This window comes from Megascapheus bottae, chromosome 2, assembly GCF_031878675.1.
Source record: "Megascapheus bottae isolate mThoBot1 chromosome 2, mThoBot2.hap1, whole genome shotgun sequence".
NCBI classification, from domain to species: Eukaryota; Metazoa; Chordata; class Mammalia; order Rodentia; family Geomyidae; genus Megascapheus; species Megascapheus bottae.
In genome coordinates, this window is record NC_143510.1 from 82,373,993 (window position 1) to 82,392,345 (window position 18,353).

Sequence of the window (18,353 nt, forward strand, 5' to 3'; positions counted from 1 at the left end):
TGTGGTTATAGTCTATCAAACCTCAACTTCAACGACACAAAAAGAACTCAATAAAATACTTAACAAAATGTTAACGACAAGAGAGTCCTGTTGACAAAATTTTAAAAAATGCAAACACATTTCCAAGTGTGCTTGAAAAAGACTGAATCACACTTATCTAATATCATCCTAACTTATTATCCCGATTATTCATCCTCCAATTTGTTTTTCCAATTCCTCCAATCCTATTCTTGTTTTTATTATTAAGTCTTTTATTTCTTAAAAGTTCCCCCAGGTCATAAAACATTTTCTCCGTGAGTTGCAAGGCTTCCTGGCATAGGTTCACTTTAGTAAAATGATCAGGGAATGAAAACCCCATGAGGTTTTTGCAGAGGCCAAAGATGGCATGGCACCTCATTGTGTGGCATGTGTGAAATCTGCCCATCACTATAAACATTTTTCTGCAACATGACACTCTGGCCTTCTGTCCATTTCATATGGAGCGTTGTTCAGTGCATTGAGAATGTTAAAAAAAATGATTCCTTTTTAGAGCCTTCTTATCACATCAGTGTTAAAATTGGAAGGGGTTCTCTGAGGTCCTTTTTAAAGATTCATTTTACACTAGGAAACAGAGGCTGAGCAACGTTGCCTGACTTCCTTAGAGAAACACAACAAATGATGCTATATCCAGAAGGAGAATCACAAGGATCTAATATCAGATTCTACAGTCTTTCATTTGTTCTCATCTATTAATGCAGACTAAATGGACTCTCAGGAAAATCTTTCTTCCTTCCGTCATTTCTTCCTTCCTTCCTTCCTTTCTTCCTTTCTTCCTTTCTTTCTTTCTTTCTTTCTTTCTTTCTTTCTTTCTTTCTTTCTTTCCTTCTTTTTGTGGGTCATGGAGCTTGAACTTGGCCTGGGCACTGTCCTTGAGCTCTTCAGCTCAAGGTTATCACCCTACCACTGGGCCTGGGTGCTGTCCCTAAGCTCTTCAGCTGAAGGCTACCACCCTACCCTTGAGCCAAGCCCTACTTCCCATTTTCTAGAAGTTAATTGGAAATAAGCATCTCAGGTCCTTTTGTGCCTGGGCTGGCTTTGAACCAGGTGTGATTACAGGTGTGAGCCACCACACCTGGCTTGTTTTTTCTTTCTTTCAAGCCACAATGCACTTTATACTATAAAATGTGCTGTTTGCTGATTGCCATGGGCTTTTTTTTTTTTGACATCTCAGAGCAAAGGGATCTGTTGTAAAGAGTGGAGTGTGTTCACATGTACTGAGATAAGGCCTTCTTTATAGACAGCATCCATTGTCTGGTCTGCCTCCCCCGCATAGCTAACGCATGATGCCATTGAGTTCTAAGTCAAGTTTCCGTTCTTATATGAAAAGTAAGCTTGGCACCGAACTTGCTAGGGCCAAATCTGAGCAGCTGTGCTCTTGGCCACCAGGGACATGAAATGAGACAGTGTGTCTGATTCGGGACAAATCAATCACTGTCTTGAAAATTGTCTCAAAAACCCTTGCCAGTAAAAAATATTCAGGTATTTGTCTTTACTTAAAAACTAATTTTTAGGCAGGTCTCATAGGAGTGATCCCTATGAAATAAAGAAAATAAGATGTCCTTTTTTGTTTGATTCCTTGTTTAGTTTGATTCTCCTCAGTTCCATGAGAGTTTAGGCAAAAAGTGGCATTCTACATATAGCTTAAGTTAGATTTGTGTGCCTTTGTGTGCCCATTTTCCACACAAACAATAGCTATTGGTCTGACTTTTTTTTTTTTGGTCAGTTGTGGAACTTGGACTCTGGGCCTGGGCACTGTCCCTGAGCTCTTCAAGGCGACCACCCTACCCCTGGCCCTGGGCATGGTCCTGGAGTTCTTCAGCTCAAGGCTAGCGCCCTACCCCTTAAGCCACAGCACCACTTCTGATTATCTAGTGGTTAATTGAGACAAGAGTCTTACAAGTCTTTGGTGCTGGAGCTGGCTTTGAACCACGATCCTCAGATCTCAGCCTCCTGAGTAGCTATGACTATATATAGGCTTGAGCCACTGTGCCTGGTTTGGTCTGACTTCTTTTTTTTTTTTTTTTTTTGCCAGTCCTGGGCTTGAGCTCAGGGCCTGAGCACTGTCCTTGGACTTTCTCAAGGCTAGAGCTCTACCACTTGAGCCTCAGCACCACTTCCGGCTTTTTTCTATGTATGTGGTACCAAGGAATCGAACCCGGGTCTTCATGCATGCTAGGCAAGCACTTTAACCACTAGGCCAAACTCCTGGCCCCTGGTCTGACTTCTTTAGCTCATGATCCACATAGATCCTTTTTGTTTGTTTGTTTGTATTGTGTGTGTGTGTATGTGTGTGTGCGTGCATGGGCAAACCAGTTCTGAGATTTGAATTCAGGTCCTAAGCCTTGTCCCTAAGCTGTTTTTTCTCAACGTTAGCACTGTACTACTGGAGTCATAATTCCAATCTCAGCTTTTGTTTTTTTGTATTAGTTGGAGAAAGCATGGACTTTTCTGCCTAGGCTGGCTTTGAACCATGATCCTTAGATCTCAGCTCCTGAGTAGATAGGATAGACATAGACATTTCTGGTTTTCTGGTGGTTAATGGAGATAAGAGTCTCAGGGTCTTACTGCTAATTTTTTTTTTTGCCAGTCCTGGGCTTGAACTCAGGGCATGAGCACTGTCCTTGGACTTTCTCAAGGCTAGAGCTCTACCACTTGAACCTCAGCACCACTTTCGGCTTTTTTTTTTTTTTATTGTGTATGTGGTACCCAGGAACCGAGCCCGGGTGCTAGGCAAGCACTCTACCACTAGGCCAAACTCCCAGCCCCTAATTTTTGTTTTTAAGAAAGGGTTTTAAGTGGTGGTGTGGCCTTGAGCTGAAGAGCTCAGGGACAGTGCCCAGGCCCAGAGTTCAAGCCCTATGACCGACCAAAAACAAAATGAAAAACACCCCAAACAAACAAACAAAAAATACAGGGTCTTGCTTTGTAGCTCAGGCTGTACTTGAACTTGTACAAGTGCTAGGATCAAAAGTTGTACCACCATGCTTAATCCAATGTCTTATAATTTATTTAGAAAGATATTTCTTGAAAAAAGGAAAATGCAATGTATTTCATAATAGGAACTTTCAGTATATTGTTTTCTTCATTATTTTTGTTTTTGTTTTTTTGAGACAGAACCCTACTATGTAGCCCAGCTGTGCTTGAACTCACAATTTCCTGCTTCAGGCAACCTAGTATTAGGGTTGCAGACGTACACCCTCAAAACTTTGCAGACTCAAAACTTTTGTTCTTTACAGAGAAAGTGAAACGAGACATTCCACTTAGAGATTTGGCTTGACAGATTAATATTATTAATATAATACAACATTTTAATTTGGATTGTTAAGAACTTATTTAAAAACAAACAGCTCCAGAGAGCATACAATTATCATTCACACACAGAGCCTTTTTTCTTAGTAAAAATTTAAAACCCCAGGTTAGAGTAGCATATTATAATTTCCATCCCGCAAACTTTCTCCTGTGTAGGCCTGTGCATTTGCCAGATGGAGACAGATGAGCAAGAAAGAGCACAAGGCTGCAGCTGAATTTAGAAAGTTAGAGGTGTTCTCATCTGCCACATGAGATGGACGAGAGATTCCTTCCAGTAGGCGAGAGAGCGAAGTACAGACAACAGATGTGAGAAAGGTCCCATAGCTGTCAAGACCCAGCATTGTGCACCGAGGAAGGGAGGTGCCAACATGATTGATGTTCTGAGGCTGTATAAAAGCACCGGACTTCGCCCCAACTGCTTGTCTCACTGACCTGCACAACTCTCAGCTGCTCCTGGACTTTCTATCACCTGGACAGAGAAAACTGTTTGGAGAATAACATTTTACTGTGGCCATGCCAGAACCCACTAAGAAAGAGGGTAAGATTTCATATGTCCATTTTTTTCTCACTGTACTTTTTAATTGTACTTCTTTTTCATCAAGTATTTTTGGGGGGACTTTTTAATCTGTGCGGGGGTTTTTTGGTATGTTATCTTTACACAAATGTGTGATTTCTTAGACTAGACAATAATAGAATTGTTGTAATGGAAAAATAAGATCCTTTAGAGGAAAAAAAATCGCAGGAGGGAAAATCAGCAAGACTGAAAAGTGGAAAAATATCTCAGGTATGCTAATTTACCATTGTGACAGTTTAGAAATTAAGACTGACTGCAGCAACCAAATGGAAATATTATTATTTCGATCCTAAGAGATTCTTGAAGTGCTATTCAGATATATTAATGGCTCAAGATGAGCTGATTGGAACTTCAAGCTTATTTCCGTAAATTTTGTCTCAAATGTTTTCATCATGTGTGCTTATAATTTATAGGGCACGGGAGTTTGCGTGCTTTCTCAAATGGTTAATAAATTTGATCAAGATTTCAGAAAAGTTATTTATAGATCTTCTATTATTTTTCATGGGAAGACATTCAAAATATCTAGATGCAGGGTTTTCTCTGTGTTATGTTTTTGGAGGGTGGCTTTGTCAGTTCTTGTACAGAAAGACATGTCTCTCAATCTCACTGAGAGATTACATTATTTTCCTGGGTAAATATAGTTACATATATATATAATTTCATAATTTGTAGCCTTTTAAGATAAATTATGCAGAACATATATAAAGATATTTCATTAGAAGAAAGTTGCTTCCAAATTTTGTATTACTAATAACATAAATACATTAGAATTTGTGATTATAAAAATAACTTATGGGAAGTACAGATCCATAGCACAGCATAGTGACTTTAATTTATAATGGAAATACCTTTAAAAATATTATTTCATTTTTATCCATCTTCATCTGTGGTTGCCTGCATCTATCTTTTTTAATTCTGCAACTAAAGGCATACACAACACGTGCATGCACACATGCACACACAGAGGTTAGCAGGGACTATAAATCTAATATTTAGCATTTTCATTTTGAATTCCTGAAAAATCCTTTTAAGCATTATTTTGAGGAATTTTGGCAAAGATGTTACTATACATTGAGCCCCAAGTTGAAATACTAACCAAATGATCAAATGGCTTTTAAATATATTTTCTTTATGTAATTAGGTAGCGGGTGCTGACAGGCAGTGGTGATCAGTTTACAGGTTGGCCTGATTTAGTGGCAGAGGGCATTGATGGATGAAGTCTTCCACCCGAAATAACCACAGCAAATGCATGCATTAATAGGGGAACTTAATCCTGACAAGCAGGCAGCGAGTCCAGCCCCTGCTAGAGTGTCTTATTTGTAATGCAAATGATTTACATGTGTATTAAGTGTCCTTTTATTTGATCTGTCTCTTGCCACTGGACTTGCCTCTTCAAGTCTTACTTGGATGAAAGGGCATTCTGTGTTTCCTTACTTGAAAACAGAGTGCTGTTTCCCTTTTCCTGAACAAGTGAACTTGTACTTGTTGTGTGAAAGCCCAGTTAAAAAGGACGGGAAGCTGAAAAACAAATATATAAAGTGACAGGCTGTGGAGCTTATAAAGCTAACAGAATGATTCTGCCTGCCAGTCATGTGCTTTGATCTGATGCACTTTGCTTTCAGAGAGAATGAAAATTTTAGAGTCACAAAGAGGAAACTATATTTTTTAACTTCAGTGTGCCAAGATATATTTTCTTTCTTTTTTGACTAAATCAGCATGGATATTAAAATCTCCGCACACAGCCCTCTTTGGCTATAAAAGCTCTGTGGATACTTTGTGAGGGACACACACACACACACATACACACACACACGCCAGAAGAGTAATTTTATACCCACAGATTCTTTGGTTAAGTTTAAATCTGAATGGTGGGAAATAGGAACAGAAAATATATATATATATATATATATATATATATATATATATAATCCATTGAGGAAGTGCAATTGTTTTTTCTTTTCATACTCTTAGCAGCAGAACTGATTTTTTTTTAAAGCGACAGTATTTTGAAGACTTTTCCTTAGTGAATTTGTGGTCTTTTGTTGTTGTCTTCATATTTTCATCAGAATACCAAATACAATGCAGTCCCTGAGCTCTTCTGTTCAAGGCTACTTGAGCATTTAACAGTGATTTCGTTTTCACTTGCCTTGGTTTTCTTCCATAGAAGCCCTTCTCCTGAGAGAAAGCCCTAAGAATAGAACCTAACATGGAATCTATTCTTCAGGGTCAGTTCAAATGCCCTGCAGACTTGTTCCTGCAGGACACATCTCTCTAGTTCTCTGCACCTTTCTACCTTTCTTCTCAAGCTGGAAAGTCACATCCAGAGAGGGAAGACCCCCATGCTCGGAGCTCTTGAAGGAAGCTTTGGGTTTTGCTTTTTCCTTCCAAAGAGAATCTGGTAGCTTTGCAAAAAGAAAAACAAAATGGCTGGTAGTGTGGCCTAGTGGTAGAATGTTTGCCTGGCATGCATGAAGCCTCAGGTTCGATTCCTTGGTACCACATACATAGAAAAAAAAAGTACTGAAAATTGCAAATAAAGCTTTGTTACATGTTTTGTTGGACAAAAAAAAAGAAAGAAAAAACGAAGTGGGGCTGTGGCTTAAGGGGTAGAGTGCTAGTCCTGAGTTTAGCCCTAGGACTGGCAAAAAGAAAGACTGAATTTTTAGCACCTGAAGGTACAGAAGCCTTGTCGCTTAACCACCTCCTAAGCTGGCATGCCTAGTTCCGTTGGACCCTGGGAGAGCTGCGCCTTCTAAGGAGAAGGAAGAAGATGAGGATAAATTTGGACCTTGAAGAGGAAGTCTAATGGAAGCAATTAGTCAGCGGTCCTTATTTAGTGCCTTGTAAAGATTCTGGCTGTATCAGTGACACCCTTTTGGAAAAAGGAAGCCTTCTGTTTTCTTCCTAGGAAGAATCAAATCCAGAGCCTCACTCATCTAGGATCATGCTCTGTGGCTGAGCTCCGCCTCCAGCCCAGCAGTGTTTTAAAGGACTAACCGTTTCCCCATTGTCCAGCTCTCCAGCGCCATCAGTTGCATATGTATTCTTTTGGAGACCTATACCATCCTGTGCACCTAATAGGTCTGCCTTATACTTGAGTTCATGCAGTCAGGTGCCATTACATTTCTTTGATCAGGTGGAAAGAGAAGCTCTAGCAGAAAGAGCCAGTACTGTGGGCCTCTCCCCAAGGGACCTTGCTGCTGGACTTGTGTATATATCATCTGTTAATTGAGCACCTACTGTGTGCTGAGTGTCCAAATTTCAAGCCCACTTGAAAGGGGGCTTCTAGAGACCCTCAGAGTTAATACCTTTGCGTCCTACTGTGTAGAGATATCATCTTTCACCAAACATTTCTTCCTTTTGGTCAACCAAAAGCTTTCTCAACAGAAAATTGAAGTATCTTTATTATCCCATGAATGGCTAAGGTTTGATTCTTTAACATCTTGAAGTCTATATATTTTTCTTTAAATATTTATTTATTTATTTTTGTCAGTTGTTTCTGAGCACTTTTTGCTCAAGGCTGATGCTCTACACTTTGAGTCACAGACCCACTCCCAGTTTTCTGGTAGTTAATTGGAGATAAGAGTCTTATGCAATTGTCTGCCCAGGCTGATTTTGAACTGCATTCCTCAGATATCAGACTCCTTAGTAGCTAGGATTACAGGCATGAGCCACCGTGCCCTGCCAGAAATCCCCCCCCCCCCACTTTTTTTTCCTTTCCCAGTCCTGGGGCTTAAACTCAGGGCCTGAGCACTGTCCTTGGACACTTTTTGCTCAAGGCTAGCATAAGCACTCTACCATTATTAGGCCACACTCACACCCCATGGAAATCATTTTTAAGTGTTAGATTTTATAGGATCTACAAATTTCTCTGTTCTACTGAGCATGAATTTTGATTATGTGATATGTCAGACTTGATTATATTTCATGAACTTAACCAGTCCAATAAAGGACAACAAATAGCTCCTTTTTAATGTATCATTAAAAAATACTTCGTAGGGTCACTCCAGCTTTTTTCATAATCAAGACATAGGGAAATACTTTATGGTTATCATTTATTTCCTACTTTTGCTTCTCTATTAGTCTTCATCCTTATACAACACTAAGAAGATACATGCATATCATTAGCATTTAAATGGGCCATTCTGATAACTTCAGGAAGCAAAGCCATGATGTGTCAACCAATCTACATTGTCTCTTATAGTCTTTTTTGAGTAGATGTAGGGAGGACCTTACTGATAGCCAACACATTTTTCCTTTTCTTTATCCTTTCCCATCTCTGGACATTTCATCACATTTGAAGGTTCAGCTGAACTCCAAATGCATCTACATCTAAATGTAGAGCAGGGCTCTTCACCTCTTGTCTATTTCTCGGCATAACCCAGGGATTACTCATTCTCAGAAAAGAGCCCAGGGGTTAGAAGGGCTCCCTCTCATGTTCATTTTCTGACCTTCAGTTTCCACCTGCATGAGGTTGACTGGCTTGTCTCAAATACCAAAATAAGCCTGTCTTTAGAAAATCATCTTACAAAAAAGAAAGAAAGAAAGAAAGAAAATCATCTTACATAGCATTACCTTCACTTCAGAATTCAGAAAGAGTAATTCATAGGCAACAGATAAAAGATGAAGAAAGACGGAGACATTTTAATCAAGGGCAACATTTCTTCCTTCACACTTGGAATAGTTTATTCAAGCCACATAGAAGAGGTCTATGCCTGTAATTCCAGCACTCAGAAAGCTGCCACAAAAGGGCTTGAGTTCAAGGCCAGCTTGAGATACATGGTGAGACAAACCAAAGTTTATTTGTTTGAAGGAATAATCAAATGTATATTAGTTTGACTGAATATGGTAGTATGTATTTCCCCAGAAAACCCTGCCTAGCTGTGCTGGTAATCCTTGTGTAGCTTTGAGCTCCCTGAGGTGAGAAGTAATATCCTAGGACCAATGTACCCTGGGGAGGCGGAATTCTTGGCAGAATTGTTCTTTTGCAGCAGCTCATACTGCACCTGTTAGGAAGATAAATAAAGGACGAGCCAGTTCTTTCTTTCAAGCACCCTAAATATATCCACTTAAAAAAAAACTTGGGAGCCATGGACTCATGCCTGTAATCCTAGCTACTCAGTGGACTGAGATCTGAGGATCATGGTTCTAAGCCAGCTTGGACAGGAAAGTCCATTAGATGCTCAGTTCCAATTAAACACCAAAAAGTCAAAAGTGAAGCTGTGGTTTAAGTGGTAGAATTCTAGCACTGAACAAAAAAGTCAGGGACAATGTCTAGGCCTTGAGTTTAAGTGCTTGAGCCAGTATAAACAACAACAAATGAACACCAAAATGCAAACAGTGCAATCTTTGGAAAAACCAGTTGTATTTTTTCTTATCATCCAGTTAGTCCAAAGGCACGTCCGTCTTATACTCAGGCCTTTCAAACAGCATGGAAGCTAGGGGAAGAGAGCTGGTGATCTCAACAAGGCAGTGGCCAGACTCAGGAGTTACTCTGAGGGACCAAGGGTGAGAAAAAAAGGAAGCATTTATAATCTTCTAGGTTTGCTGTATATTGGCCATGAGATATGGCCTTGAAACATTTTTTTCTCTTGTTTGCCAATCCTAGGGCTTAAACTCAGGGCCTGAGGCTGGACACTGTCCTTGGATACTTTTTGCTGAAGGCTATACTCTGCCACTTGAGCCACAGTACCACTTCAAGCTTTTATTGTGTATGTGGTACTGGAGAATCGAACCTAGAGCTTCGTGCATGCTACGTGAGCACTGTACCATAGGCCACACTCCAGTTCCCCCCCCCCTTTTTTTTGTCTGTTGTGGGCCTTGAATTCTGGGCCTGAGTGCTGTCCCTGAGATCTTCCACTCAAGGTTAGTTAATACTCTACCATGTTGAACCCAGTTTTGGGTGGTGAATTGGAGATAAGAGTCTCATGGACTTTAATGCTTAGGCTGGCTTTGAACCATGACCCTCAGATCTCAGCTTCCTGAGTAGCTAGGATTACAGGAGTGAGCCACTGTGCCTGGCTTCTTTTTTGTTTCTTTTATTATTACTGTTGGTTTAAGGCAGCATCTCACTATTTACTCCTAGTCTGGCTTCAAACTTGTAGTCTTCTCGCTTCATCCTCCAGTGTGCTAGGATATCAGACAGGCATCACTGCATCTGGCATTAAGCACTCTCTTTTAGGCCTTATGGGCACACATAGTTGGTAGCTTTCTCTTACCCAGTTAGCAATTTCCAAGTCCAGTTCTCCAAGTTATGCGGAAGTTGCTTTCTGAAAGTTCCTGGGTACAATACATAGATAACTACATCATTTTCTCTAAATACAGAAATGGGCATGAAACAATGTTTCTCTGTGTTTGTCTGGTTTTGTTTATGGTTTTGTGCTGTGGGAGAGTTCTCACTTTGTACCTCACACTAGCTTGGAACGTCCACAGGCCTTGCTTCAGTCTCTAGAGAGGCCTGGGTTCTCTAGGCATGTGCTAAATGTATAGCCTCTGAAATTCTTTCTCCTCACTTCCTCCCCCTGCTCCTCTTCTGGCTTTGGGTGGTTAATTGGAGATAAGAGTCCCACAGACTTTTCTGACTGGGCTGACTTCGAACTGGGATTCTCAGGTCTCAGCCTCCTGAGTAGCTAAGATTACAGGCGTGAGCCATCAGTGCCTGGCTTGGAGCAGATGATTTTTTTTCTGGAATTTTTATTTTGGTTCAGAATATGGCACCCTGAGGAACACTCACAAAGACATAGAGAAATATTATGATTACCGCATTAGCATGTTCTAAGTGGGTCATCAGGAAGTAGCTATTATTCATTTAAATTGCCTGAAATTTGAGAGTACAGGAATGACTAGAGATGAGGCTGAAAAAAGAGGAAAGGTTTTCTCATTTAATTCCCTACATGAATGCAATGATTTCATAACCAGAGAGAACATGGCCTCTGTATGCCCTATTTTATTGCTTTTTTTGGGCATTTTATCATTTTATTTTGCTTTTCGCTTTGTTTTGATGAAGGGATTCATGTCGGCTTCAAACACCTGATACTCTGGCTTCATTCTCTTCAGTACTAGAATTACAGGAATAAAGTACTAAAGCTCTCTGGAATTGAGAGAGAGCGAGAGAGAGCGAGAGAGAGCGAGAGAGAGCGAGAGAGAGAGAGAGAGAGCGAGAGAGAGAGAGAGAGAGAGAGAGAGAGAGAGAGAGAGAGAGAGAGAGAGAGAGAGAGAGAGAGAGAGAGAGAGGTGTGTGAGGGGGAGTCCTAGGGCTTGAACTCAGGGCCTGAGTGTTATCCCTAAGCTTTTGTGCTTAAGGTTAATATTCAGTACCATTTTGAGCCACAGCATCATTTCTGGCTTTTTGGTAGTTAATTGGAGATAAGAGCCTCATGGATTTTCCTGGGATGAGCTGGTTTTGAACCCCAATCATCTGATCTCAGCCTCCAAAGTAGCTAGGATTACAGGTGTGAGCCACAGGCACCCAGCAAGCTCCACAGTAAGTTACAAAATGGCTCCCCAAAATGATGCTATTGTCTTATCCTTCCTGAGTCTATTCTGGGTGGAAAAGTCCAGCTTTCCCTTAATTTAAATTAATATGCATGTATATAACCATACAGACAGACCACAAGCAGAATCTCAGGATGTTCCCATTCTGCTGGGCAGAATATTTATGGCTTTCATATGTGGTTCCAGAGTCAAATTTTTGCTCCCATCAGATCAGGGTGTGGATGGTGGAGGGAAAGATCAAGATCTCACAAGCCCCTGCTTATTTCTTTCTCTAAAGTGAGTTCACCAAAAGCTAAGTGTAATCTGCCTTTTATTATGTCTTTCAAGTCTAAATCCACTTTGATGAGACTTTTACCCTTGTTATACTCCCTTAAGAATCTTTTTATTGGCCAGTTTGGCGCAGGGATACGATATCTAAAATTATAATTAACATGTCATGTATTAGTTCTCATAATTTTGTTTCTTTCATGTTGGACTTAATCTTCAACTGTTTGGAATAAACATCCAAATTTTCTTTTCTTAAGCGGATCAAATCTCTTCTTAAACTCCTCAGGAGTTCTTCTGTCAAATTCTGAGCAGGGCAATCTATGGGACTATTATCTCCAGTTAACCACCGAAATGCCTGAAATAGAGCTGTGGCTCAAGTAGCATAGCAGTAATCTTGAACAAAAAAAAAAGGCTCAAGGATGGGCTGGGTGCAGTGGTTCACACCTGTAATCCTAGGTACTCTGGAGACTTAGATCTGAGGATAGAGGCTCAAAGCCAGCTCAAGCACTAAAGTCTAAAGTCCATGAGACTCTTATATCTCCAATGAACCACCAGAAAACTGGAAGTGGCACTGTGGCTCAAGGTGTAGGGTGGTAGCCTTGAGCTGAAGAGCTCAGGGACAGAGCCCAGGCCCAGAGTTCAAACCCTACAACCAACAAAAAAACAAAGAAACAAAAGCTCAAGGGTGGTGAGGCCCTGGTTGAAGCCTCCAGAATAGCACACATATGTGTGTGTGCACGCACACACACTACTAGATCTTAGTAAAAATTGAAATAAATCAGGTTAAGTGTCAAGTGTCTAAACATGAGCTGACAGACAGCAGGTGCTCTCAAGCCAACACTCTGGTAGAAGGAAATAAATGTCTCCCAAAGACCATAAGCTTCCAAGGCAGTTCCACCCCATCCGGTACAGGACAATCTCTGCTTCCCCTCATCTTGTGCTAACATTTAGAATACATTTCCAGAAGGCTGCCATGATTATCAAGACCACCAGGAATATATCCTCATTTCACTTGTAGTAAAACATCTTAGTTTTCACCCATGGACATGCAGATCAAATCCATCTCCTACTGAAGTACATCATGTCTTTCGGAGGTTGTCACACCTGAGGGGACACCTACAGGCCGTGTCCTCACTATCCCATTGTGGAAGGATGGCCTTTACTACTTAGATGGAAGAGCCACCATGCACCATCAGACCTGGGTCTGTAGTCACCACACATGGCTGTAAGGCTTGAGACTGAGGGATCTCTCTGCCTATCATGAATGCCTTTGGCAGGTAGGGGTCATCCTGGCTCTGAATGTTTCTGAGCTCACCATATCAAAACCGCCCTGTGACCACATATGGATGGGATAGGTGATTGATTGAGTGTCACTAGACTTTCATTTTTATGACCCCACCTGGTATCAGGCCTCTCCTTTCTCTATTTTTAAATCGTCACCCAAAGGGAGGCCTAGAAGTAGCTCTGGTCAAAGCCTTTATGGGATTTTTTTTTTTTTTTGCCAGTCCTGGGCTTGGGCTCAGGGCCTGAGCACTGTCCTTGGACTTTCTCAAGGCTAGAGCTCTACCACTTGAGCAACAGCACCATTTCTGTCTTTGTGCATGCTAGGCAAGCACTCTACCACTAGGCCAAACTCCTGGCCCTATGGGATATTTTTTATTCTATAACCCCACTGTGGCTATGTGCAGGACCCCCAGAAAAGCACAGAGAAGGACCAGTAGGGAAATAACCATTCTAATCCTCTTTGTAACCATTCCTTTTGTCCTTTGGCCAATATTTTTTAATTTCTTCAGAGTTTTTGTTGTTCTGTTCTAATTTTTTTTGTGGTCGGTTATAGGACCTTGAATGCAGGGCCTGAGCACTGTCCCTGAGTCTTTTGCTCAAGGCTCGTGCTCTACTACTTTGAGCCACAGCAATACTTGAGACTTTATGGTGGTTAATTAGAGATAATAGTCTCACAGTTTTTTCCTGCCTTGGCTGGCTACAAACCATAGTCTCCTCAGATCTCAGCCTCCTGAGTAGCTAGGATTACAGGCATGAGCCACCAGTACCTGGCTTGTTTTGTTCTGTTTTGTTGAGACAGACTGAATGACGCTCTGTATATAGCCCAAGCTATACTAGGACTCGAGATCCTCCTGCCTTCATATCCATGCTCTGGATTATATTCTGAGGATGGTAGATACTTAATTTCAGCTTAGTTTCTTCAGTGTGGGTAAAGTGTCCCTCCCAACACTCCAACCTATTGGATTCATTTTTGAAATGTGTACAATTAGATTAAAGAACAAGTTCACTGTGAGAGGAAAACAAATTCAAAACAGAAAACGGAAAAAATCAAAACAAAACAGAAAACTTGGTAGGTTTAGGGAAATTCCATTGAGTCAATAAAATTTACCCAACCAGTGCACAATTAGATAGACCTTTTGCACACAGTTTCTGGCAGCATTTGACCACAGTAAATAAAAATTTTTTGAAGGTCTTTGTGCTTGAACTCTGGGCCTGGGCACTGTCCCTTGAGCTCTTCAGCTCTAGGGTAGGTGGTAGCCCGACCCTTGAGCCACAGCCCCACTTCACATTTTCTAGAGGTTAATTGGAGATTAGAATCTTATGGACTTTAGTGCCTTGGCTGGCTTTGAACCTTGATCCTCAGATCTCAGCCTCCTGAGTAGGATTACAGGTGTGAGCCACCGCACCAGGACACTGAGTTGTCATCAATTCTGGCCATGTAGGAGACCCCAGAAGCTCAAGGGTCTTAAGCTCATTTTATTTTATTTTTATTGCCAATCCTGGGCCTTGAACTCAGGACCTGAGCACTGTCCTTGGGCTTTCTCAAGGCTAGAGCTCTACCACTTGAGCCACAGCTCCATTTCTGGATTTTTCTATATATATGTGGACCAAGGAATTGAACCCGGGTCTTCGTGCATGCTAGGCAAGCACTCTACCACTAGGCCAAACTCCCGGCTCTTGACCTGAGACTCTTATATCCAATTAACCTCTAGAAAACGGGAGTGGGGCTTGACTCAAGGGTAGGGTGATAGCCTTGAGCTAAAGAGCTCAGGGACAGTTCCCAGGCTGAGTTCAAGCCCCATGACCCACAAAACAAGCAAACAAATGGACAAAAAACATTAAATGACAATGAATGTTATTGTTATATGTTTTCATCTCATTTTTTCTATGTCTATGTAATATATTCACATGGTTTAGTGATAATTATTCATGTGTTAATGTAACTCATTGAAAGGCCAAGTGCAACTGCACCAAAAAACTCATATTTGTTTGTTGTCAATCCTGGGGCTAGGACTCAGGGCCTGGGCACTGTCTCAGAGCTCTTCAGCTCAAGGCTGCCACCCTACCCTTGAGCCACAGCCCCACTTCCGGTTTTCTGATGGTTAATAGGAGATAAGAGTCTCACCTTCTTAAGTTCTTTAGTGCTCATGGTCAGGCTGGCTTTGAACCGCTATCCTTAGATCTCAGCCTCCTGAGTGGCTAGGATTACAGGCATGAGCCACCAAGCCCAGCTCCATAGAATGTTTTTAAAGCAATAATGTGTTATTCTAACATCTGCAATACTATCCCATACACACTAAGCACTAATAAGATGATCATGTAATATAAATATTAAAATAATAGCTTGTATTGTGCAGTGGGAACGAGAAGGAAGGAATTGAGCTCTGTCATCTTAGTGCACACATATCCATAACGATGGGCAAGTGAAAGCCTTCGTAGAGTTAGAGTCCTTTCCTCTTTTGATCTACTGACCATCGAAAATAGACCCAGTCTCCACTGGAGAGAGCCGGTCCATTTATGGAGTCCCCGGGCTCCCTCGGAGTGGCAGCACAAGGCCACATATGGAGCTGTCTGTTTCATGTCTGCCACCGGTGCCCGTCAGTTAGAATGCCAGGGCACAGGCTGTGCAGGCATGCCACTGGTGGCATCCCTGTGCTTTTTACAGTAGGTGACCATAGGAAAAATCCACCACAAATAGACAGAGCCTTCTGAAAGCATTTCAGCCCTGCAGAGGAAGGGAAAGGCCAGATCTCCGAATTAGAAGGGATCAAAGACCAGCCGCCTTTGCCCGAGAGGACAGAGATGGCTTCAGACTCCACGTCATTTTTATGGGGTTCATTCGAGTATGTCTTTGATTTCTTTTATCTCTTCACAGTATGTTGATTTGTGTGTGTGTGTGTGTGTGTGTGTGTGTGTGTGTGTGTGTGTGTGTGTGCACATGTGCGTATTCCGGGTCTATGACTTAAATAGGGCTCCAAGCACTGTCCTTTAGTCCTTTAGCTTTTTGGCTCAAGATTATTAGCACTACCACTGGAGCTATAACTCCACTTCTGGTGTTCTGGTGGTTCGTTGGAGATAAAAGCCTCACAGATTTTACTGCCCAGGCTGGCTTCGAACCTCAATCCTCAGATTTCAGCCTCCTGACTAGCTAGGATTAAAGGCATGAGCTATCTGGATTAATTTCTTCTTCTTCTTCTTTATTTTTTTTTTTTGGCCAGTCCTGTGCTTGAGCTCAGGGCCCTTGGACTTTTTCAAAGCCAGAGCTGTACCACTTGAGCCTCAGCACCACTTCTGGCTTTTTCTAAGTATGTAGTACAAAGGAATCGAACCCGGGTCTTCGTGCATGCTAGGCAAGCACTCTACCACCAGGCCAAACTCCCAGCCCCAATCTCTTCTTCTTTTTTAAGCAAGTGTTTTTGTTTGTTATGTTTTGTTTTGGGCTAGTCCTGGGGCTTGAACTCAGGGCCTGGGTTCTGTCCTTGAACACTTTTTGCTCAAGGCTAGTACTCTACAATGTAAGCCACTGCACAACTTCTGGCTTTTTCTGTGTATGTGGTACTGAAGAATTGAACCCAGTGCTTTGTGCATACTAGGCAAACATTCTACCACTAGACCCAGTCTGGCCCTACCCCTTGGGCCACAGCCCCACTTCCTGTTTTCTAGTGCTTAATTGGAGATAAGAGTCTCATAGACTTTAGTGCCCAGACTGGGTTTGAACCTAGATCCTCAGATCTCAGCCTCCTGAGTAGCTAGGATTATAAGAATGAGCCACTGCACCGGGCAATATTCCTGATTTTTTTAGACCACATTGTTGGAGTGTTTTCCAATAGAAACATGTCACAGAGTAGGAGGGTAGAAGATAAAGAAAGGGGACAAAAACCGCATTTTATTCACAAGGTAGAAGATGTTCAACGGAATCAGCTTTGGCTTTTAAGGAAGTAGACGGATTAACAGAACTTCAACTCAATCAGTATTTTATTTGTTTAAGATTCAGAGAATTTACCAAGGGAGGCTACCACAGCTGGCCTGATTGAGCAAAGGTTATCGTATTTGCCTAGAAATTGGTGGGACTCACTTGACTCACTTTTCCAGTCCAAATTTTAAAAGAAGGGGATTCCTTAGAAAGGCAAGGGGTGTATTATTCCTGAGAGCTGAAACTCCAATTCTAATTGCTCTCCTGCCCTTGTTAAGAAATGCAAGACATATGTTGACAGTAAGATGAAATCTAAATGACAGGCATTGGGCGACCTTCTCCACGCCTAGAGCCAATGGGAGGGAGTCCAATGAGAGACATAGTGTTCCCTGTGGTAACAGCCCAAGAAAGCTGCCCTCGGAATGCCAGCGGATGCGTCTTGATTTCTTGGCAGCAAGAAGAAGGGGCTTTTGGGCTGGTAGAGACATTCTGCCAGGCAACTCTATTTTTGGAGCACCTGCTGTGTGGAACTTGGAAAGGAAGAGGAGATGGACTTTAACAAGCTTGTGACCACAACGATGTTCACTGCAGCACTATTTACCATAGCAAAGATATGGAACCAACCCGATGACCTCAGTTGATGATGAGTGGATCAACAAGATGTGGTATTTTCACACAATAGAATTCTATGCCCCATTTGTAAGGAAATGGAAAGACTTAGAAAAAAAATCATAGTAAGTGAAGTAAGCCAGACTCAAAGGTTTCCCTCATTTGTAATAATCAGTAGAAATCTTGGGCTCTCCTAGCAGAGATTTACAGTAGAGCAAAACCTAGATACATAAGGCCATATAGTATGATGCTAAATGAAAGAACCTCCAAGATATAGAAACAAAAGCCATATAATGAGTGATTGTTGTCCTTAATGTACTATGTTATCTCTCATCTCTTTTGCTGTCCCTTGGTTATCTCATATTATTACAGTATCTTACTTTGTTATCTGATATATTGTATATATACTTATTTGGTTATTTGAAATCGGATAGGGAAGGGGGGAAAACAAGATGAGGGGTAAGGGTGGGGGGAGGGAAATGGGGACCAAGACATGAGAAAGGGTATCAATGTTTGTGAAGTAATACACCTTCTTTCAGGTAAATATAATGTAACCCTTCTATTAATGACAATAAAAATATATGAAAAAAAGAAGCTTGTGACCAAAGGGAGAAGAAAAATTCTCATCTACTACTGTACACCCTGTAACATTCACATCTACTGTGATATGGTGGGAGAATGGGGGACATTTAGGGATTAAAGTCACAAGCAGCACCAAGCTCTCCTAAGAGCCTGTTAGGAATCCAAAATCTTCAAACTGGCACTGAGACAGAACGAGCCCCTCAATGAAATTCCCTGAGATTGTCTTGCTTAGCATCTCCAACACTCTAGAGGTATGCATTTTCACTATTGTCTTTGAAACAC

General features: G+C 41.5%; 1 protein-coding gene across 1 annotated transcript in view; it reads left to right on the forward strand.

Moving 5' to 3' along the window:
• Positions 1–3,723: 3,723 nt before the first annotated feature.
• Positions 3,724–18,353, forward strand: part of Mybpc1 (myosin binding protein C1) — a 90,312-nt gene continuing 75,682 nt past the window's right edge. Inside the window, 1 exon segment of the mRNA XM_090328499.1 lies at positions 3,724–3,886. Within this exon segment, the coding sequence (XP_090184625.1) occupies positions 3,724–3,886 (163 nt within the window).